Here is a 25,416-nt window from a genome sequence, read left to right as displayed (position 1 = left end):
TGCGTCTGGCACCATTTTCTTGTCGCTGATTCAGTCTGTTTACAGCTACTACTGATATTCATTTTACTTTCATATCGTTTTCTTAGGCCTACCGCTATTGTGCACTTACTATGTGATAGTGTAAGCATCTTATTAGGCTTTGATATGCATTCGCAAGTGAAAAAGGCAAAGTTCCGCTTTTCAGCGGGGGTCTGGTCCCTAACCTGCCGTATATGCGGTGCCGTACTGTACGAATTTTGCTGCAGGTTTCATTTAAGCATGTTTTTATTAGACTCACTAGCTTTGGTATACCAAATTCAATAAGAATATTATATAGCACTTTTCTCTTCACAGTCGCCGTAGGCTTTTTTTAAATCTATAAATAATTGATGTACTGTACTCCCATTTTTTTCTCTAGTATCTGATGAATGCAAAAGATCTGATCAGTTGTTGATCTGTTACATCTGAACCCACACTGATGATCCCTGATAATTTCATTCACATATGGAGGTAATCTCGCCAAAAGAATATTTGATAGAATTTTGTATGAGGTTGACTCTCAGCTTCCAAAGAAGTACATGGCTCCATGGAATTTGTTTGTCAGCCTGTAACAATAATAATTTCAATCACCATACCTTTGCTGCTGTTCTTCAGTTTTCTGCTTATACATTCCTTGTGTGTACCATAACTGCATCTCCATCTGTGTTGCACAGAGTAGCACTGTCACTTACCTGATAGGCCTCTTGTATTTAAAAATTAATGAAGCTACTGCAATAATTTATTTTTCTTCTTCTGCCATTCAAGGCTAGGCTACAAGCATGTTCCAGCTTCAATCGACCATTTTCAAGGATGTTTACCTTGTAAAAAACAAAAGATAGAGGTTTTCAAATGTCGTATAATTTTGTTATTGCTATAAATGGATTTATAAAGACATCATAAACAAAATACATATAGTAATTTCATCTGAAATACCAAATATTGAAATGTCTAATTCGTTTTTTCCGAATACCATAATCAGTACAGAAGAACCTAAACCTAGTATGAAGAAATAATTACCTGTGGTAAGGAAATTTCCACAATGTTACAGACAAAACAAGTTTCTGAGAAATCTTTCTCAAGCCTTTTTTTTCAGTCCAAGTAACAGTTCAGTCTGTGGAATGATGTACTTTGACATTTGAATAAAGGTACAGTTTTTTTTAAAAAAAAGCTGCAACACAGACTTCACTATGAACTAACCCATCTGTGACCGAAGTGTAGAGCAGTGCAAAGGCAATTTTAGCCATTATTTAAGACTTACACTGATATCCACATTCACAGCAGTTTCTAGTTGAAATCTCTATTAAGTTGCTATTCCTTACCTCTCCTTTTGGTATTCTGTAGTTCTCAATACAGAACCACTTCATGATTATTATAACAGAAATGCTTTCTAAAATATAGCTTAACATTATTAATGTTATGTGAGTCCTATCATTCCAGATTAAATAAAGAGAAAGATGATATTTTCAATAAATTAAGGCTTATACAGATTTGTTTATACATACAGTCTCCAGATAAAATATATGTAAATTTTCATCTTAATTTCATAACTTATTACATGGTGAATAAAATTTGTTATCAGATCCAGCCTATTAATATTGTATACTTGAAAAGAAATCATCTCTTTATCACAGTACTTCTAACTTGTTTGAACAAGTATTTCACAACATATCATATCTTGTTCTTCATGTGCCCCTGCACATTTGCTAGAAATTGTTATTATTTCTTTTCCTATCAAGTGCAATTTGAATCAGACTTTTTCTGCAGAGGTTTATATTCTTCTAAACTGGGCTTTCCATTAATCACTTCAGAAGAAAGGACTTGAAGTTCAACATGAGTTTGTGAAACGGGTGGTAGATCTGGTGCCACAAGTCGTTTTTCTACCAGCTGAAGCCACACCATGGATGCAATCATCATTGCTGTGGTAATTCCAAAAGTCCATATGGTACCATAACGAGTATAGACAAAACTGACAAATACTGGTCCCATGACACGTGACAGACATCCTGCTCCTGTCATTAACCCCATCCACACACCCTGAAATGCAAGAACATCGTGCAGAAAGGACTTGCTGCACTAAGCTGTAATTTGATGAATGTAAGCTGATCATGAACAAATTTGGTGAAGTTGTATTATTTTTTGCTTAAGATGTGAATCAAACAAAGCACCTTTTCCAGGATTAGACTCATGAATACGGTGATGGTTAGCCATTTATTTCCATCAATATAAAACAAAGGTATCCACATGGGTTCTAGAAGGGATAACAAGTCTCCTCTTACATCCACCAGAAAATGTTTCATCTACACACAGCTGACCCAGTAGTGTCCCCAAAAAGGGAGGCTGAAGCCATTTGAGCACCATTACAAATCAACATAGAAGAAACTGTCTCTGGCACCTGCCATTCATAAGTTTTGTATTTTCCTCATATATAATATTTGTAATTAATATAAAGTAACTTCTACAAGACTTCATGATGCAACAACCCAGAAGACAGCCATCTTCATAAACAAGTTCTTTCTGGAAACAAAATAGTTTCCATCATACTTATTCATAATGCAGGTAATTATGTATGTTTCATTCACATGAAATTACTCACCTGAGGCCGTGGTCCAAGGATCTTGGAAAATATTGTCTGGATGAGTGTGACAGCAATTGGATAACCAACAGCTGTAAAGGCATAACCAAGGAGAAACTGAGCTATGGTCATTGCTGGAATGTAGTAACACCACTTTTGAACTGAAGGACAGCCTACAATTTCAGTTTCATTAACAGCGGTGTTTACGTAGCCATATGTTTCATTCAACTGAGCAACTGAAAAAAATTAGAAAGCTAGATACAGGTTAAATAAAATGGCAAACAATGCTTTAAAACAACAAATATTTTCCTTTGATGCTGGAGTCTTGCTCCTTGCTCACAATAGCTTAATGGAGAGACTAGGAGAGTCTTCTGATACAGGCAAAGAAACATTCATATACACAATTCTTACTACCATAACACGTAATCCCTATAAATAATATACACAAGGTAGTGTTGTTGTTTTGGTAAATACCTCCATGCATTAATGCCCTTGGCACAGATGATGGCAAGAGATCAGCTATATGATTTGGTCACTTTACTTTCAGACAAAAGACTTCTATGCCCATTGGATGAGACTGTGTGGAACCCAGAGCTGGTCAGGACAGGATGGCAAATAAAAAATTGACAGTGGAACCATGGTTCCGGAGAATCTGACGTAAATACGTCTTTGTATTTAAATTATATTTAGGCAATAAATACAATGAAAGGAAGTTTATATATTAGCTTTATTCTAAATATTCCCTTTATACATGCTTTACAATTGAGTAAATAGTTTGATTATGACATTGCTTATTTAACTATCCCTCATATATTCAGCATTAGTTTTTGGTATTTTTTTGGGAACTTCAGGTTCATTATTTAATACTTCTATTTTTCAAGTTTTCAGTACTGTCTCATATATTCTGCATTACGGACTCCTTTAGCTTCAATGTTATCCATCTTGTTGGCTCTACATAGTATGACGCAACACACAAACGCAGCAGTAGCGTGAAGTGTGATGTGCATTTATTTGTATAAATAAATGTTTGTAGAACCTAAACCATTTGTAATATGTAAAATCTGAAAACAGATATGGAAAGCTCAAGAGGTAATACGTATTTTGTATGCGATATGTCCCGATCCATCTCTTACGGTTTTCGAGAGGTGGGTGCTTAACGCGCAAGATGCATTGAAAATTGTACAGATTGGCTCATTAAAATTACAATAAATGTATAACCAATTATAAATACAATAAAATACATTACAGATTCTTAAAGGTCCTTATTTACTGATCATTTTACATATAGGTTACATTACCCTTACTCTTACCATTCCTGAGGAATGAACGTTTAAAGGTGACTCGGCGCTGGATCTTACACATCTTCGTTTTTGCTGATTGAGCCTTCCGTATAGACGGATTTACGTCAAAAAAATCCCTGTTCCTGCTGGGAATTAAATTCAAGTTGTCCAACCCACAGCCAGTCACTGTACTAGCAGATATTCCAGGTTATAAATGACATATTTCTCCACACAATGAAACTTTAATCATGCTGCTTATGATAATGATAATACAAAGCATCTGCTGGTAGGTAGCTCTGCCAATAATAGTGATAGTACCAAATTATGCTTGTAAGCTCATACCTCAAAGAAAACACAACACTTCACACAGAGAACACTAAATAATTCTTTCTCACTGTAAGTTTAAAGACTGTTATAAGGAAAGACTGAAATATTTGAACTTCATAACCCCTTTGCCTCCATAGTACACATTGTGAATGTGATACCTGATATTCTCCATCTCTCAGCACATGTGGATGTAGATGCCCCTCCCATTCATATACGAAATCATTTCATTTCAACAAATTAAGTTGCAGGAAATACATACTTCCTTTATAACCTTAATCAGTCCCCAGCTGATTAGACCTTGGAGTAATATGATGGAATTCATTACACATAAAGGCACAGTATTAATCACTCATTCTTAAATGAATATGTTTTAAAATTTATAGCAAGGTTTTAAACTTTGACATCAGAACTATATTCTTGAGAGTGGAGTCCATTTGCACACCTAAGGGTAATTCTGACTGTAATGTTCAAAATATTAGAAGGTTGTGTCACACCTCAGCAACAGAACTGGCTCCATAACATCTACGTAGGGTACTATAGATCTATGTCTTGATCCGAACCAAGAGTTAATTGGTTAGAACTAAGCTATGCTCAGAGGTCAAAATGGCTCTGTACAGAAATTACGCACACCAGCACTGCAAAATTCATGCAGACTTTATTCTTTGTTATCCTTGCATCACATCTTACATGCAGTCCAGCTTTACATGCGCCACACTAGTTGGCAGCACCATAGTACGGGGGTTTAAAATGCCTTTTTCCATATGATAAAGATTAAACTTAGTAACCATTTGTGTAAATAATATTACAGCCTCTTTATCAAAGAAGACTGTTAAGAGATCCAACTAACTAACTAACTAACTAACTAGATGGCTTACCGAACCCGAAGGTTCATCACCGAATTAACCAAAGCCCTCCACCGGACCCTGTCCTGGGCCAACAAAATCCAGTTTCCTTCAACACCTATCTCCCATAGATCCCGCCTGAGATTATCCTCCCATCTACGTCTAGGTCTCCCCAGCAGTCTCTTCCCTTCAGGTTTCCCAACCAGTACCCGGTGCACACCTCTTGTCCCATCCATGCGCGCTACATGTCCCGCCCATCTCACTCTTCTCGACTTAATCACCCTCACAATACTGGGGGAGCAGTACAGATTTTTAAGCTTGTCATTGTGCAGTTTTCTCCACGCCCCATCGTCTTCCCTCTTAGGCCCAAATATCCTCCTCAACACCCGATTCTCAAACACCTGCAATCTGTGTTCCTCCCTCTGAGTGAGAGACCATGTTTCGCACCCATACAAAACAACAGGCAATATTATTGTTTTGTATACTTTAATTTTCAGGTTCTTAGAAATCAGACGGGAAGACAAAATATTTTGGACTGAGAAGTAGCAAGCATTTCCGGAATTTAGTCTCCTCCTAACTTCCTCACAAGTATCATTTTGATTTGTTATTGTTGTTCCCAAATATTTGAACTTTGTAACCCTTTCAAAGGATTTATTAGCCACCCTAAGATAATTTTTCCCGCCTGTCTTCTGATGACGAGATACTAACATGTACTTAGTTTTTTCTGAATTTACTTCCAGCCCCACTTGTCTACCAGCCTCTAGTAAAACTTCTGCGTTCCTCTTTATTGTATTTATATCGTCCCCCAATAAATTAACATCATCAGCATATGCCATTAGCTGATGTGTCCCGTTCAATTGCAAACCCTCCTGCCTACCTTGGACCTTCCTGATGGCGTATTCTAGCGCAAAGTTAAAGAGCAAGGGAGACAAAGCATCTCCTTGTTTTAGACCGTTCTTGATGAGGAATGTCTCAGATACATATTTACCTACTCGAATTTTGCTGCAGGTTTCATTTAAGCACATTCCTATTAGACCCACTAGCTTCTTTGGTATACCAAATTCAATAAGAATATTATATAGCACTTCTCTCTTCACAGAGTCATAGGCTTTTTTGAAATCTATAAGTAACTGATGTACGGTCCCACCGAACTCCCATTTTTTCTCTAGTATCTGACGAATGCAAAAGATCTGATCAATCGTTGATCTGTTTCGTCTGAACCCACACTGATGATCCCCAATAATTTCATTCGCATATGGGGTTAATCTTGCCAAAAGAATGTTGGATAGAATTTTGTATGAGGTTGATAGCAGCGATATTCCTCGGTAATTACCACACTCAGTCTTGTCCCCCTTCTTATGAATAGGAATAATTATGGATTCCTTCCATTGATGTGGCATCTCTTCCTTATCCCAAATTAACTGAATAAGCTTATGGATCCTCATATGCAACCCTTTGCCACCTGCTTTAATTAATTCGGCCGGAATCTGATCAATTCCTGGAGATTTATAACTTTTCAACTTCCCAATGGCTAGTTCCACTTCATCTAAGCTAGGTTCTGGCACCAACAGTTCAGCTGTATGCATTTTAATCTGTCTAATATCACCAGTATTATGAACATTTAAGAGCTCGCTAAAGAAATTTTTCCACCTATTCACAATTTTTATTGGATCTGCAAGCAAATTGCCACTATCATCCTTTACCAAATTGGTCTGGGGTTGATATCCTTTCTTAAAGTTATTAATGCCTCTGTACAGGTCTCTGATGTTTTTTTCCTTATTATTTGTCTCAAGTTCAGCAATTTTGCCCTTCAGGTATTCCCTTTTCTTAGTCCTAAAAGTTCTACTAGCCTCACGTCTCACGTTACATAGATTATCCGCATTTGTTTTGTTTGGGTTCTGCAACCATTGAAATTTTGTTTGCTTCCTTCGATCTATTAATTTTGAACATTCTTCATCAAACCACGGTTTATTTTGCTTTCTCCTGTAGTATCCTAGTTTCTCTTTTGCTGAAATTTTGATGCAGTTTCTGACATTTTCCCACTCCCTGTTGATGTCCACACTTTCATTATCCTCATTTGTCTCTAAAATTTGAAACCTATTCGAAATTTCAACTTGATATTGTTCCTTTGCCTCTCCCTCACTTAATTTTTTCAAATCAAATCTTTCTGTGTCAAAATTTTGTTTAGTTCGTCTACTTACTGAAAGCCGCTCCCTCACTTTTGCTACCACCAGATAATGATCAGTGTCGCAATCTGCTCCTCTGAATGATCTCACATCAATTACATTTGTCTGCCTTCTCTTATCTACTAAAACATGATCTATTTGATTGTGTGTTCTGCCATCTGGGGAAGTCCAAGTGTATTTATGAACATCACGGTGTGGAAATTTTGTACTTTTTACAATTAAATCTTTTGACGTAGCGAAGGTCACTGCTCTGACGCCATTATCATTACTAAGTGCATGGAGACTCTCGCTGCCTATTGTGGGTTTGAAGACATCCTCCCTCCCAATTTTTGCATTGAAATCTCCTAGCAGAATTTTCATGTGATACTTGCCAAATGTATCAAATACTGATTCCAATTCTTCATAAAAGCTATCCTTGATATCATCGCTTTTGTCTTCAGTTGGGGCATGAACATTAAGGACAATGATGTCGCACCAACGTCCTTCCAAAATTACGTAAGACAACCTGTCACTAACAAATTCTACTCTCTTAACTGCTGCCCTAATTCTGCTATGAACAAAAAAACCCGTCCCTAGCTGATGATTGTCATTCCCCTTTCCATAGAAAAATGTAAAATTGTCCACTGGGATCGTGCCCTCCCCCTCCCATCGCACTTCCTGCACTGCCACTAAGTCTAACTTATAATTCCCTAATTCCCTACACACTGATTTCAGTGCCCCAGCCCTATAGAGGCTCCTAATGTTCCAAGTACCAAATCTCATGTCCTTTTTCAATTGCCGTGGTCGTCCTGATCCGAGGCTTGGTTGATTTTTTCGTAACACATATTTTTTTAAAGGTGAAAGGTTGTTAGCCCTACACCCAACCCCCAACCTGGAGGACCAGGGTATCACTCTTAGTCTAGCGCATCTCCTTAGACCTGTCCGGCTTGGGTGACCCTACCATGAGCCAAAGCTCAGGCCGGCATAGCCCTAAGGGTCATTTGAGCACGCAAGCCTCCTCACCCAGCAGATTGCCTTCGACAAGGTGGTGATACCTTCGAGAAGGCTGTAAGAGATCCAAGGATGATGAAACTAATAAATTTATGGATAAAACTGGTTTACTGACTATATTAATATAGGGACACACCTGCTATTTCTTCTGCAATGATGGGTGGCTCATTTCCCCATGGGATGTACAAAGCTCGCCCAACTACCATAAAGAAGAATCCACCCCACATGAGAACTTTTCTTTCTGGAAATCTGAAACGATAATATCAATCTCACAATAGAATTTATACAAAGAAACAACTATGTGGATTTTTCTGTGTTTCAATTTGAACTATGAAGATTCAATGTAATAAATGGCACCACTTAGGTGTGTGTGTTCTGAAAACAAAACAATGAAAAAGTCTATGTAAACACAGGTCCTTGGACACTTCTTTTTCAAGCTACGGTCTGCAAGATAACCTGATTTAAAACAATTGATTTTTTTAAATTTAAAAGAATTGTGAATGCTATAAAACAGGGTAGAAGACAGATGCTAATCAAATAACGCTAATGAAATATGCAGCATATGTGAAAGAACAACAGAACTTTGAATATTTATTATGATTTCTTATGAAAACAGTAATCTGTAATGTTGGAATCAGCAATTTGTAAATAAACACTTTCCTGTGGCTGGATTTACTCTTAACTTTTATCCTTCCAAAATGAAATGGGCCATAACTGAAATCAAAAGGATCTGAGGACGCAATTTTACACAGAGTTTGATATTTTTCTGCATAGAAGTTACCCCAAACTAAATGAGACTTGTAAGACTTGAGGTTCTCACAGCGGTGAATATGAAGATTTCTGTCTTCTGGGTTATTGCGCTGTGTAGTCTGGTCGATGTTAACCAACGTTTCAGAGGTCATACTGCCTCCGTCATCGCCCTGATGACGGAGGCAGTATGACCTCTGAAACGTTGGTTAACATCGACCAGACTACACAGCGCAATAACCCAGAAGACAGAAATCATCTAAATGAGACTTACTTCTGAATAATAATTTTACAAATAAAAACAAAGTAGGACAAAAGAATTCAGTTTCAAAACAATTTATCTTGTTCTTAGCATTGAAAGTGTTTATTCAAAATAACTTCATAAATCTTGTAACTTTGCAGGAACCCAAAATAAAAATCAGCCTACTTCATGACCATGCATTATAATTCCCAGAGACGTAAATCATGCTTAGCAGGACCAAAAAAATGTGATACCTCCTCAGTCGTAACAATTTTCATAGGTAAATAATAAATAAAATTTGATTGAATTTCGTCAGTTCTCATGCTGTTCCTCTGTAATTTAACACTGCTATTATATGCATGTCTTCTAAAATTTTACAGATTTAAAAAAACCTTTTAAGATATATAAACATCAGTTTATATTCTGTAAACCACTTTCTAGAATTCTGCTTTATTTTCCTCTTTCTCCATTATATATTCTGATCTCTGTTGTCTGGAAGAGTCGCAGTTCCATCCTTGCTACTATTGCAACCTAGTAGGCAGAAATCTACCTTATAAATTTTGTTCTGAGCATCTTACCTCTTGCACAAAGGGCCAATGGCTACAAATGTTATGCAGGCCACCACAGCCCCAACTGACATCAGAATACCCATATAATAAAGTGCTTCAGCTTTTGTCCATGCAAACTGATCCATAGTGAGAGATGTACCCAAACTGCAAAAAATAAAATACATAAAATATAAATTTAAAAAACTTATTGTGCAAAATAAAAATCACATGTGAGAAGGAGCTACAAAATTGAAAAGCAATTATCACAAAAATGGAAACTGGGGTAATTCAGCCAAAATGGTGACTACGCAATGGACTGGATGACTGTGGTTCAGTTCCCAGGAACTTTTACCACCGATTCAAGACTGGCCCTTTCTCTGCACGTTTTTGCCTTTCTCCCAAACAATCACAAATGTTATTTTCTAAAATTTTGGACATACAGAGGTACGATTCATTTATTGACTTTCCATGTTCAAAAACTGAACCATTAACTTCTTTTCTGATACATTTACAGAATGGCAGTAATCCCACCATGTGCTGAACAGACTTGCTGAAATATCTTAAAATTAATTATTTTATCATAACCTACAGGATACATTGACAGCTATAACTCTATATACAGCACAACGGAAGTTTCTTCCATCTATATTAATTTGCTAAAAGTATCAACAACCACATACAAGTTATTACAGAAATATGGTCTCCTTTCATAGGTGCACAAGACAAAAATTCATCAATACATAATTTATGCCTTGAAATGTGATACAGAACAGTTTCTGAAATTATGAAAAAGTTGGTGGTAACATACATTTGTTTGAATGGTATCACTATGAAAGATGTCATGTCTCATTTTTCTTCATTATTTCCTGGCATGTGGTATTAAATACATCAGATACTTGGTTAGCAGTGAATAGATTAAAACATTTAACATTTCAATATATAAGATTTAAATACTTTGTAGTTTTGTAATTTCCTTTAGTCTTACAAATGTTCATACCAAGAACATTCAAAAGACAGTGTACATACTAATTACAAATGAAAAGTACTTACGTTTCAAGGAGTACAAAGTTGAATACCAGAACAAAAAAAGCACATATTAGAGTCCATGAGGAGATGTAATCGGGATGGGCTTGCTTCCAGGTCTCTTCTTCTGTATAACAGGAAGAAGTATGCTAATAATGTCAACTTGTCTCTAAAACTATATTCAGCACACAGGACAAACAATTACAGTCTTTTGGAAAGTAACAATTAGATCTGGCCATTATTTTGAACAAGAACAGAAACATGTCATTTATTTTGAAGTTCACATATTCTGAAAGTCCCTTTTTAATCTTCATCATACTTGAATTAGGGATTTAAACCCCATACTATGTGGCTGTTGGCTGGACATAACTTCAGGGTTACCAGTTTAGCAGTGCACTATTGCAATGAACAACCTGGGCTGTGCATAAGCACAATGCACAGTCGATAAAGGTTAGTGAAATTGTTTCTACAGTATAATTCATATATTTTTATCATTATTAATTTCATGGTTCAGGGTTTTTGTTCAGAAATTTATAGTTCTGCTAATGAAGTGTTGGTTAGTTAGTTACATTATACCAGTGGTCCCCAACACGGTGCCTGCGGGCGCCATGGCGCTGGCCAAGGCTTCTTTTGGGTGCCCGCGTTGTTACGGAAAGAGGTTATACTGAATAATGAAGGCTGTTCAACCATGAACATTATAAAATGAAAGCACAGATCTCGACTTACTGATGCCCATCTTGACGATTGTTTGCGAGCAGCAATCATCCTACACCCCCAAATTTGAAAAACTGGCTGATGAAATGCAGTGCCAAACATCACACTTGAGTAATAATAATTGTACTTATAAAACTACGTATTTTTGATTGCATGGTTTCTTGTATCATTAAACGTCATGTTGTTTTGTGTATTATTTGGTGTCCATATCTTATTTGTCCAGAGAAAAGAAAATTTGGCTTTGTTAATTGGTTGATGCCTGCCACGATCTCATAAACTCTCAAATGTGCCTGTAGGCACAAAAAGGTTGGGGACCACTGCATTATACTATAGACATGTATACAGGCCAATTGAATAATACAGTCATGTACTGTAAAATACTATCACACAGGAGTTCAAAATTCAAATACAGTAACTGTACGTGTACTACCTAAAATAATATCTATGCCTACTTTAAAACAATGTACCTGACTCCATTCCATGATGCAACATTGCTTCCCTGGCTGCTATTCGTCTTTCTTGGAAGAAATAAGGTAAAAACAAAAGACAATTAAAGACACCCAATAGCACGTTAATCCATCCAGCTGCAGTGTACATGTCAAGAGTGACCACTCCAGGAATGAGTGATATACCTTTATCACCCAAAGGAGTGACTACTGCTTGAAGACCTGCAATGATATAAATTTTACACTGGGGTTATTCATGCTATTTAAGTAAGGATTCAATCTAAGTGAAAAAAGAGTGTGTACATCTTTTCATAGTATTTCTTCTAAATTCTTCTTTTTGCAACCATACAGCACTAATGTGCACATCACATAACATTTATACAAATGAGAAGTATAAAATGCTTTAAGTTTTGTCAGAGAATAAAACTATAATTTGGATGTGCAGTTTTAACAGATCTAAACATGAAATTATTATAATGAAACTCTTGAAATGTTTTCTTCATAACAGGAGAATTTGCTGTGTACGCGTGGATTGCCAATGTATTTGGCTCATGAGCTGCAGGTTATGTTTGCAGTGGTGCTTGTGGGATATTTTAACACAATGTTACCACGGTGCAAAATTAAAGGTTCAAAAATGAGATACCACATACTTTCTGGCATTGAGAATTATTTCTTTGTTATTTCTGTCACTGCTTTATAACCTGCACACACAGTTGCAATACATACTGTAAAAAAAATGTACTTAACAAGTCAACAACTTACAATTAGTACAATTCATGTACTGTGCTGAAAAAGTGTTTTGATTTAATAGTGCTATTTAAATGAAGTGACTCATGCACCTATGCAAAAATATCCCAACACCAAGGTTCCTTCAAGTAGATACTTTCATCAAATTGTGCATAAATTTTGTGCAACTGGATCTATCAACAGTCTAGGAAAATTTCCTCATTTTTCATAACAATAAATGCAAGAGTTGGTAATAAAGGTAAAAACAGTTCTGCTTTATGATCTGTCACCCTGAAATAGCAAAGGACCTAAAATATTATATAGTAAAAGCATTTGGAAATTCATACAGATTCTAAATTTGCAGGTTATTTCCTATTAGCATACAATTTATACATCATTTTAATTTATAGACTCATATCTGAAGTAAGAACTCATATTTTTCTTATTCCACATTCTCTAGGGCCCCTAATGGTAATCCATCACCTGCAAACATATATAGAAAACTATTTTGTATTATCTCACCTGGACCAACAACAAATCCAAGCACCTGGGCCAAAGATACCATGGACACAGCAGCAGTTCTTTCCTTAATCTTCGTGGCTGCAGACAAATAGGAACGGCAAACTGCAATGCTTGCTGAAATTAAATACACCACCTGTTCAAAGGGTGAACACATCATTTACTTACAACTCATAAATGTGATCACTAAGTCCATCAAGCAGGGGCCTTCTTGAGAAACTAACAGTCACTCAACTAGTCAAGAAATTACCTACCTTTTACAGATCTGAAAGGTTCTTTACTGTGTTCACAAACTAGAATACTGTCATATTACATTTAAATTGAGTTATATAACCAAGATATCTGATGTTACTGCTAATAGAATACAAAACAATAAATACCAACCTGAGCTTACTCCAACAAAGAACCGAGCTCCAAGCATCCAATATTTTCGATACCATGGAAATATCTCTAGCATGGAGTAGCAGGTACTGGACAAAGTGAACACAGTTAGGGAGAGCATTAGGGGCAGGCGGATAGAGCCCAGGCGATTGCCCCACCAACCAACCAACGGGGAGAAAATCATCTGTCCAAAGGGGTTTGCTCCAACAATATACCCCATGAACTCTTTGCCTGCAGTTGGATCTAACTGAAATATTAATAATTGTGAAGACATTAAACATGATTATACATAACTTCATAAACTAATAATATACAACACATAACACAGAATTCATTCTGAAGATGACTGTCTTCAGACTCACTGCCGTGAAAACCTCAAATTCTACAGATTTCATTCCACTGGAACTATTCTTCTCTATTTCATACTTACGTCTTGTGGAACCAAAATATCAGTGACAATTATTTAAGCATTCTTAACCTCAATTCCTACTAAAAACACATGCTTGTACCTGGGAGATCTCGTTGAACAGACATGACTAATTCCGTAAGGATAGATATTGGGTAGCCACCTTCATGTTTCAGACAGAGGTTAGGTTTCAGAAATAAGAACCACATGGTTCTTCGGAACCCAAACACATACAGAATATGATGCAAGTACTCGGGCGCTTTGTTCATAAGAATGAATGGACGGACAGCTTCATGGTCAGATCACCATTTAAAAAGTGAAGTACTTCTTCCAGAAATAAAGACGATGTTTGAAGACATCAACTAATACTCAGAGCTAAATGCATCACTCATGATTCATCAGAACGGCATCAACAACAAAATTTCGAAATGTAGCACAACGGTACCCCGTTAGTTGTTGCTACAATGGGAACGTCGTAAAACATTGCACTTTCTGTAAAAGTATTTATGTAAACGTTTCAAGTAACTGGACTTTGTAACTCTTATGACATGAATGCCTATATCAGGCGTGTGTGCTCACTAAAGTCACAGAGTTCAGGAAAAAAATGATATCACATCCTATCTTCCTTTGTTCTATTTCAGGACCTTGAACATACGTTCAATGCCATAATAGGGAGCTTGGTTCGATTGCCATAGTTCGTACACGCTGCCACAACAATTTCCGAGTGACGACCACGGAATAAAACTAAATTAAACATGAAAATCTGAGTTCATTAATTCATTTGAGGCTGGACAAGCTTCGAATTTTCGTCATAGATATCAAATGTCGACTTCGGTCTTCTTGGTTGTAACGTCGTGTGGACTTCTAGGCGATACCAACGTTTCGGAGAAGCATGCTCCTCCATCTTAAAGATTTAACTTCATTGTGTTGAGTACTTCAGAGCCCAAGAATACAAATTGTTCTAAAAACCTGTATGCAATTTACTGTAGCAGTTCTGAATCTGAAGCCCGCCGATGCGTTTTATGTGACCAACGTGCATTTTTTTTGTATTGCTGAATCTCCCCGTCTAATGGAATTAGATGTATTGTCGCTGGCACCAACGTTAACCACGCTTCTAAACTGACTGGTAGCAAACATTATCCGAACACAATCTGCTCGTGAATGTAATTTTGATTAGAGCCTACTGTTTGAGGACAGCAGTAACATTTGAATTAAAAATGGCAGCAAATCTCGAACACGCGAGTCCTATTCACAACGAACAGTGATTTGAGAATATTCACGCCCATCAAATTAGCCCACTGCAGCCTCGCTTCAATTGAACACTCCCTTGAAACAGCGGAAATGTTGCTCACCTTGTCCAAGTACGGCCAAACTCCGGTCAGAATAATGCTAAAGCCAAGGGACATGAGAAACATTGTGAAGTAGATTATTCGTATAGAGTTCCACCTTGCCCTTCTTTCTTGTGGTGTCTCCAAATCGTCTGGTTCTTCATGTATATTGCGTCTGAAAAATAAACGTAAAATAAGAGATTTAGATATGTGAATCATGTATTTTGTTTTGGGTTCTGTTACGTCAAAGAATTATAAAGTAGGATCTGAGGTTCTTACGGGGGTTAGTACGATGGTCGTCCTCCAGGTTCTAGCGCCCTGCAGTCTGGTATATGGAGACAGCAAGTACCTCTGAAACGTCGGAAAATTTCTACTAGACTACACGGCATTACAACCCAGAAGACAGCCACCTTCATCAATGAATTTCTTCACCAACCAAGTGATTATCAGCTTCTCAAGAACTCTTGTTCCATGGAGTTGGTTGGATATTATTTATTATTCGTAGTCAGTTTATGCTGATATTCTGAAGGAGGCAGGAATTCTCAAAATACATAAGTTTGTTCAAATATGTACACACGCGACTGAAGTGCAACAAATCTCTGAAAAAGTGGGCTCAAATCTAGCCAGGACCATGAACAATTCTGTGCTGCATTTTACGTTTCATTTTCATGACGGCAATAAAAGTTCCGTTATAACGAATTAGTAGGTGGATTTGTCCACACTTATGCCACGGCGCATGTTAGCGACTTCGTTTCCGGAAGGTATCTCGGGCGAATTATCTGATACCAGTTCAATTAAGTCTCCAAATAGGCTATCGCCTAAGCTTTTAGCCTCCTTATCACGTAAGTTCGGATTGATCTGACTTACATCATAGTTATCTGGCCCAAGTTATATTTTCTCCGTCTCATGAAGAAACGCTTGTTCCAGTAAGAGTCGGGCCCCATTTTGTCCTTCATATATTTTAAAACGCGCTATTCATTTACTGTGCCCGGAAAAATCCAGGTAACTCAATCATCTTCCAGCACTGGAGTGGTGAATTTTAGGGTTCCAAATAATTAGATATTAGAGGCTTTATTATTAATAGTTTGGCATGATAATAAGAAGTAAGCATAAAATTTCTGCACGTCAAGTTACTATATAATCCAAAAGTTATCTCCATTAAACCAAAATACTTCACCGTGGCACCGTATCATTAATTTATATTTTTTAACAAAATCATCTCTTATAAAACTTGCATACTTTTTTCGAGCACCAATCACTGTACAAAACTTGTAACACACAGAATGATGCAAATCTTCCAACTATGCTGGCAACGAGAACAACCAGTAACACGTAACTAAAGCCGAGAGACATTCTGTTGTAGGTTCTCTCTTCATACAGGTTTTCAGAAAATCTATCTAGTAGTTAACATATTAATGGGCGATCCATGCGTGAATATGGAAACAGCAACCATCCCTCGACTTACGAACATAATTCGTAGGATATAAACTGTTCATAAGGTGAAAATACGTTAATCGAAATTCTCATTGGTTTCAATGTGAAACATTCTGACTGGTTCCCGACTCCTCGTAGAATCGCCCAATATTTTTCTCCATATTATTAGAATTATATATTATCATAAAAATAATAACAATGTTATCTTTATAATGGTTATTACACATTTAACCCTGTAAACCGCTACTGACGTGTTACATTAAACATTTACATTGTACAGCAGTTATCGTATAAACATATTAAACGTATTCCTCCGCGTTCGTTACTTATGAAGCGGACTCAACGGCTCATGGTTCTTCGTTGTAGTGAAAATAATGTTCGTAAATTTGAACACAAAACATTCGGACCCGATTAATCAAGGTGCGTCCTTGGCTCAGATCATGGCAGTTGCACATTTCGGCGCCACGGGAAACGAAACTGCTTATGAATGCACTGATTTTAATTTCTTGTGAAAAAAAAAGAGCAAGCTGCCCTGCCGTTATAACATCGCGGAATTGGTGTTGTTGATCCCACGGATGGTAACCAGACCTGCAGCTGCTCCATCGTTTTAAAGTGCCTGACCCTGACCCTTCCTTTAGTACCCTGGTAGTCACTTACTCATATATGACTACAACGATTTTTGAACTACTAGCATCTACAGTTCGGCACTTCAGTTAAGAACAATTGAATTAGCAGTGGGGTTGGGTCATATTGTACATGCAAAAAAGCAGCCTGGCTGTCCTCTGTATAACCAGGATATCTCAGCTTGTAACTAGTATTTATCTGTGGCCTGTTGAGTGACATATGACCGGGTTACAAAAATTCGTCCTTGCCACCACAACCAGATAGTAGATACGGTAAATGAAGTTATACGGACCTCATTTGTAAACCATACAACTGACCACAGCCAGAACACTGCCAGTACCGCAATATATCTATCGTAATTATCAATCATAATATTTCAGTACTACCGTTAAACATTCCTCGTAACCAATATGCCATCAGTCGCTGCCGATCTGAATTCCGTAATTTGAAAGAAGTATTAAAATTCGCCTGTGTCTATTTTAATCATGCAAACTAATAAAATATCTGAAAATCACAAAAACAATACGCGAATCGCACAAAACACATTGGTGGGCCGCGTGCGACTCATGGACCGTGAGTTGATAACTCCTGCCTTACGACCATTGCACGTCCTAAACAATAGTAGAAATGGGCCTATGTTTTTAATCGGAAACAGGCCTAGATTATTTTAGATCTATTCTTTGACATTTAGTTCACTTTGGTCTTCATATTTATTAATCGCTCATACAAATGTGGCATGAGATTTCACAGATACATTTTTTATGTGTTGTTAAGTGTAAGTACACTATATGTCTGAAATAAAAGTTGTAGGTTTTAATGAGATCTCTATGTACTACTTTTTTTTTTTGTAGAATGAGCAGACGTTAAACAAAACATTTATACATCTCAAATTGAGCTTCGTGTAAAGTAAGGGTAATGTTGAATCGATACCGAAGTCAAATTTCCCCCCGATAAATTTTAGTGTACGTCACTAATACCACATTTCACCACAATTATTTCAGCAGTTTCATAGATGTTTGGCTTTTTTACGAATGAACAGATATATCTAGTGTGAGCGTTCATTTATGTTCTTGTATGATCTCCAACAACAAATCTGTTATACGTAGTGATTTACTTACGTAATACTAATGTTCAGCCATCATTCAAAATCTGAGACCAATTTGTCCTGCGTTCTGCACGATTTAACAACTTAAGGTTCTCCCGGACCTGTCATCGTTTCATTGAAACCTCAGCAACCAACTCTTGGTCCCTAACACACTTTCTTATAGGTTATCAATGTATTACTACTCATGGTGACTACAATTCGGAGACCCCGTCTCCAAAATTTTCTGTCTCTGTGACGCCACTATCCGAGACGTAGTAACCTTTTGTTTTCATTTGAGTTAAAAAGACACGAAAATCAGCATTAAACAGAGCACTGGTGTCATTCTAATATCACGGAAACATATATATATATATATATATATATATATATATATATATAAAATAAAAAAAGAATGCCTGATAACAAACCCAAAATAAGTACTACATAATCTCTTCTGTAACCGTCACCAAGTTCCATGCTTCAAAGTCACGGAAGGACTTCGCCCTCCCTTCACAGCGCAGCTCCAAATCACCAGTACAGCGTTGCTAGCTTTCATTATTCGTATACATTCCACAGTTTATATATTGAATGTTGCCCGCATACAGACCAAATTTTGCTGGCTTTGCCCCCACAACAAAAAATGTTGGGCAGGCCTGTTCTAAACTGTCTTCGACCGCCTGGGTTACGCTATTCGCGATGCAACTTTGTAAGAATTGTTTTTACCTTGAAACAAACAATTTAGTAACGGGTACTGCAAAACCAAATAAGCGTAAGCCGTGATTTCTGTTTTTGTCAAATGCATCGACAAGTGGAAACCTTCTGACTAATCCAAATAATCCCATTATTTTACAAACGCAAAGCTTAGCTACTCCGTGCTGTTCTCAAAATGTGGAACAATATTCCACATCGCAGCCTGTATTTCATTACGGAAACACATGGTTCGAATCCTGAGGTCGTCTGACTATAGACGGAGGCGATAAGTTTCTCCGAAATGCTGTGTCCGTCTCCACACAGCAGATAATAAATAAATGCATGCACTCAATTATTATATATCTTTACGCCAATGTTTATAGGCGACAGGTTTATAATTTAATTTGTCCATCTTCGGGCCTCTAGACATCCTCACAAAGTGTTTTACAAGAACAATAGACACATTGGTTTAAATAAATTTCAAATTTTAAATTTGAACCCTAGATGGTGGCCGGTTGTTGTGAATTACGATGGCTGGGCGGTAGCGACGTAATTTGAGGAATATTTTGTCAGATGGCTATTATTCACTGACAGACAGGAGGTTTTATTAACGACGTATGATGCAATTGATACAAAACCGGCAGACTGAAGTCAGACCGGCGCGGATTATATCCAGACAAAAACGCCTTTACACATCTCTCGCAAGCTTACAGTACATTGTATCAAAGTAAAAAAAGGAAATTAACGCTGTCATACAGACCATGTGATTTCACAATGTTTGGTTTGGTTTGGGGAAGAGAACGTTGCTCAAGGGTCTGCTGAATATAACAGGATGGGCATTACTTTAGTAATTGGAAAAGAGCTGACATCTTGCTTGCCCTCTAAGGGTCAGTGACGGCATGACTCAAAATAAACTACAGCCGAGTATATCACGCCTTCACGACAATAAAACTGCATTTACTGTTCTTGTATTGTGTGAAGAGTAACTATTTTAGTATATTTAGTTTTAAATAAGGTTTCGGCTAAAAATTAAAATACACCACGTTCCAGGTTGAGGTTTAATATGCGTTCAATATATGTATAGAATCAGCACATGCGATCACTCACTATTCGTAGTTCGCTGTTACTAGCGGCACTGAAACTGAATCATGAACAGGGAAGTATGTGGAAAGACGCAGACGTGGATTAATTTAATATACTATCTTCATGTTTGTTTGGAAAGACTAAGAAAACCCACGAAATATCTCAATCAAATTAGCCGGACTCCAGGATTAAATTTGAACCTGGTATCTTCCTGATAAGAACCACTTGAAACAACTTTTACTGTTTTAGAGGAACTTAGAAACTACATTGTTATCAGTATAATTAACAATGTAAGAACTTGCCTCGAACAATGTAAAATTTTATGCAGATTGTCATGAATATTATAACTGAACGGACAAACGGATGAGCAACATATAGGCCTACAATATCATCAGAAATGTATATATGGGCGATCGAATATTACCTTTCATAAATTGGACGATATAATGCACGAACAGTAACAGTTGGTCCGGAAATGTCTCTATTTTGAATTAAATTCCTTTGAAAATGAAGTGTGTTGCAAATGTCTTGTGCCATATACTCAACATGTCCACCCTTGACGTAGCAGATATTTTTTCGTGGCGGTTGCTAGGGGGTTAATCAACTACGCCAAGAAAGTTCTTCTGACAACCGTAGTCGTCGTTTTTTGATATCACTCTGGGAATTGAATTACTGTTAACTGTTACACGTAATTACTATTGCAGCATTATAATCCCGTTAAAGAGTCATGCACCAGTGTAACGTCTCCGTTTTGTGATAGACGACTTTGACGTTTGAGAACACAGGTATTACAATAAGTAAAAAGATTAAAGCAAAAGTGATCTATTTATTTATAAGAAAGAAGCAGATATATGCAAATGTACTAATCCTCAACTGATGGTCAAAATGACAACTGTGTGTCCGGAGGTTGGGGAACCTTCCAGCATACAATAATTCTGCCTCAGCTGAATTTTCATGAGCTTCGCCAACGATAAGCTGGCTGTTACATGGAACCGTACTCCACCTCGGAGCACAGTATTCCTCTTTCCTCGTAGGTGAGTAACCTCCCGGTGCCCGAAATCGTAACAAACCGCAGATGATTAAAACACAACCACCACAGACTAATACCACACTGAACAAGAAATTTCCGACCGGGAACCTCTCAGCACGTGCTATGCATTACTTCGAGTGGTTGTGTCTGGGATGACATTTTTCGAGCGGAATAATAAGCGCTTCCAGAATGTAATTTCTGCCCCACATTCCACACGTAAATAATAATAATAATAATAAATATTTAGAAAGAAAAAATTAAAAGATCGCAAATTTGCCGCAGTGGACAGCCTCGGCTCGCATGTTCGAGGGTTAGAATTCCTTGCAGAACAAGGACACCCACCAGTGTGCACTTTTAATAACAGCAAATCGTCCTAATATTCGCCGCGTGTCCCAGGATATGGGGTTATACCATGGTGTCGTTCTCTATACAAAGAACAGATTTTTACAGCAAACCATAGCTGCCGACATACAGTATTAAACAGACTTGTTTGTTATCGTTATTGTCAGCTTTCAGGTTCTCACGGCAGCGAGTATGAAGATGGCTGTCTTCTGGATTATTGCGCTATGTAGTATGGTAGATGGTTACCAACGTTTCAGGGGTGCTTAATGCTTCCATCATCAGGGCGATCTCCCAAACCAGAAGGCAGCCATCTTCACTGCTGTTGTTGTTGTTACTGACAGATTTTCATTGAGTATGCGAAGAATGAGAGGCTAATTACAACGACTGAAGGCAATTTCGGGCTTTTCACTATGTTTCCAGTAATGACGTCACAGAGTTTGGCAATTTTATAGAATGAACCCTCTGTGCGATGTTCCCTTTAAGCATCTGCACAATTCCTGATGAACTGGAACAGTCATTAGACTGTCACAAGACCTGTTGCTCATATCAAAGCAGACAGGCATGAAACGATGAAACCCCGACAAAGAGGTTAACGTGGTGAGGGGAAACTGTATGCGCGTACGTGCACAATCCTCCTCGCAATATTTTCTGTATTATTGTTCGTCACCGTGTTCACAAGGGACCAGTCCTTCTCCTGGACCAGGTGAATTCCTGGTTATTCAACTCTCTAGGCCCAAAAATTGTCCTTTTAATCCTATTCGCAGACACCTTCAATCAAGAAGAATGAGATGGGCAGGGCAAGTAGCGCGCGTGGATGGGACAAGAGGTGTGCACCGGGTATTGGTTGGGAAGCCTGAGGGGAAAAGACCACTGGGGAGACCTAGACATAGATGGGAGGATGTCAGGCGGGATCTATGGGAGATAGGAGTTGATGGAGACTGGATTTTGTTGGCCCAGGACAGGGTCTGGTGGAGGACTTTGGTTAATTCGGTGATGAACCTTCGGGTTCGGTAAGCCATCTAGTTAGTTAATATTCGTTTTGTGTATTTAATCTATAAGTTTTTGGACAGCTTTCTTAAACCTTCCATTGGATGAATTTGGATTAAATTTGTAGGATTTGAGGTTTTCACAGCGGTGAGTCTGAAGACGGCTGTCTTCTGTGTTGTTGCGCCGTGTAGTGTGGTAGAAGTTTACCGTCGTTTTAGAGGTCCTTGCGGCCAACAACCCAGAAGACAGCTATCTTCTGGATGAAATTTTATGTAGAGGTTGTGCTGTTCTGCGCGACCTCAAAATCGCACTTTTGAATAACGTACGATAACAAAATTACAATATAAAATAAGCAAGCAAACAAACAACAACAGGGAAATTATTTCATTTTGGTTAAATGAAGTAATTTCCCTGTTGCCAGTGATGATTACCTCTTTAGGTTGAAACGCGTATGACAGTAGTATCTTTTTTATAGTGTTAATAGTTGTTTGTTTGCTTATTTTATATTCTAATACACTACACGGTATACATTAACAAAATTACAGCCGAGGAAAATCGTGAGGTAGACATTGAGGTGTTGCGATCTGGTGGTCAAAGTGGAAACTATTGAGCAAGGCGTTTTTAATGCCTCTAAACGGGCGTTGGATGAATATGCCTGTATGGAATACAGTTTTCGAGCCTACCATCAACAGTTGTCTTAGTGGCAGATCAAATCCTTTTCCACAGATACAAAGGCCTCATGACACGCATTGCAACTAGACACGCGCTTATATTTTTTTGTCGGATTCCAATAAATAAAGAAATTAAAACAGGGCACAGGAAACGAAAGACGTTTTTTGAACTGTATTCGAATAACAATACGCTTTCTCGTTGTATTTTTCAAGCTGCTGTTTTGTTCCTCACACACTGCTGTTAGTGGCATTTAACTCATCCTCACGTCAAACAAGCATGTATTAAAAGTACCAACCTCTTTCGCTTCCTCTTCCTGAACCAGTCCATGATGACTTGGCTTGCCTAATCTCTAGCGAAGGTCTGGCAGGCGAGTGCCTGGGAAACAGCTGATTAGAAATATCTGACTCAAAGCCAGCACGAAAACATGTTGCTAACATAAACACTGCTTCTAACAACAACTGCAAATGTAACTTCTGTGTTTACTGCTCATGGCGTTTTGCACACTCATGCACACAACTACTACACACCACCACCGATCACGGCCAACAACAGACTGCGAACGATGATTTAGATGATGGCCTTCTGAATGCCTTACCCTTACTACATGCGGCCTTTAACGAGCATCACGTTTGTTTCAGCGACTACGCATGCGTCGAACTACACAATATGAAATACTTTAGTTTTGTGAATGTCAATTAAAAGATCGCAATGGAACGTGTCGCGATTATGTTAATCCAACCAATACTCTTTTAATTAAACAAATAACGTAATTAAAAATCTGTTGTAAAATACTTTTTTATTTTCAGCTCTTAACGTACGGATATTTGGATGGAAATTTTGCAGTTGCACTTGTTAACAGAATAAGGGACGCACCAAAGAGATGTACGTGCACCAACATACAAAAATTACTAAATAAATGTGGTAAATTTTGTCAGTTTCAGATTAATATAATCAACAATTTGTATAAAACGCAATCTTAAATTTGTCTTTGCCGTTTATTTATTGCTCTGGGTTTGACAGCTGTTCCATGTAACTACATAACATGGGTTCTATGTGCTTTTAAATTTTATTCTTCTTATTTTGTTTCACCTAGCAAGGTACAACAGTGTTAATGCTCTATACTTGCATCCTGAAGGTACCTGCTTTAAATTTCTAAGTAATTCTAACTAACGTTTTCGTCGTTCTCAGTGGTTCTTCTCAGGACTTCTCATTTTTAGTTCAGCGTAACCAATGTTGTATTTAAACATATTTACTCTGTATGTTTCATGCATAAGGGTGGTAACGTGACGAAACGTTTATATGTGCTGAAAAACTATTGTTCTACTGAGTTCAATGACAATGATATTTTGAAGTATTAAACACTAATGATTACAAATACACGAAAATAAAAACCAGGAATTTTATGTTAAAACCATACGATGGCTATACTTCTAGTATGACTAAGTGCGGAAAAGGGGACTACTACACTTTTTGTGTCTGATTGTAATAAGTTAAAATTTACGGCAGCGTTATTCGAAACTTGTTTCCAAAATATAATTCTCTCGTGTAGCGTAGGATATATATAAAATAGTTATCGCATGAAAGCATATTTAGGGACCTTTCGAAATGAAAGTAAGAGAACAAATTTGACTTAAACACACAGGTTTTGAAGAAATATTGTGAAGCTAAAATAAGTCTACACGTACTATCTAAGTGTTCAACTCTTTCATGCACGAAAAGTAGAAAATCTGCAGTTTTTCAGTGACTAAATCTAATTAAGTATTCTCCAGCGATCAGCAGTATCGATACAGAATAACATCCGACATTCGTATACTATTTCCGCCGAAGGGTAGAATGGTCTCAGTATAAGTCACTGATAATGTAGATAAACAGTCTCTGGAATGTCGATTTTTTTTATTCCCTGTCAATGCGCCTGGTCGCTCTAAATTTTAGTGCACAAAAACAATCATTGTAAGTCACCATGCTTCTACAAACGCGCACTAGTCCTTGTCACAAAATGACTTTAAATTCGAAAGTAAGAATAAAAGCTTGTGGACAACTTTCTATGTCACATTCACTTTCTTTTTCTAGCTGTACATGTCTGCCAACAATTTAATCAGAACGTGTGCCTTAGAAACAAGCAGAAATCGTCACCATTGGCATCAGGGGAACTTTGGAACTTAACACGCGATATGTT

The 25,416-nt window shown here is 37.5% G+C and overlaps 1 protein-coding gene across 5 annotated transcripts; it reads right to left on the bottom strand.

Annotated features, from left to right (window-relative positions):
* Positions 1-856: 856 nt before the first annotated feature.
* Positions 857-23,838, bottom strand: Cln7 (CLN7/MFS domain-containing 8). Of its 5 annotated transcripts, XM_087340193.1 has the most exons (11): positions 23,536-23,838; positions 15,574-15,645; positions 15,319-15,469; positions 13,564-13,807; positions 13,183-13,296; positions 11,956-12,156; positions 10,802-10,901; positions 9,782-9,916; positions 8,352-8,464; positions 2,612-2,826; positions 857-2,052 (listed from the first exon to the last, which is right to left on the bottom strand). In XM_087340193.1, the coding sequence occupies exons 3-11, from the start codon at positions 15,379-15,381 to the stop codon at positions 1,750-1,752; spliced, it is 1,488 nt and encodes a 495-aa protein (XP_087196319.1). In that variant the 5' UTR covers positions 15,382-15,469; positions 15,574-15,645; positions 23,536-23,838; the 3' UTR covers positions 857-1,749. The 5 variants fall into 5 exon arrangements, with proteins under 5 accessions (XP_087196319.1, XP_021935938.1, XP_021935964.1 ...); XM_022080246.2 differs by lacking the exon at positions 15,574-15,645; XM_022080272.2 differs by lacking the exons at positions 15,574-15,645; positions 23,536-23,838 and adding an exon at positions 18,471-18,491.
* Positions 23,839-25,416: the final 1,578 nt, after the last annotated feature.

Source organism: Zootermopsis nevadensis, unplaced genomic scaffold (assembly GCF_977971745.1).
Source record: "Zootermopsis nevadensis isolate Lab colony 2312 unplaced genomic scaffold, Znev_1.0 Znev_ptg000061l, whole genome shotgun sequence".
In the NCBI taxonomy this organism is placed as follows: domain Eukaryota; kingdom Metazoa; phylum Arthropoda; class Insecta; order Blattodea; family Termopsidae; genus Zootermopsis; species Zootermopsis nevadensis.
This window is presented reverse-complemented; position numbering and strand designations above follow the sequence as displayed.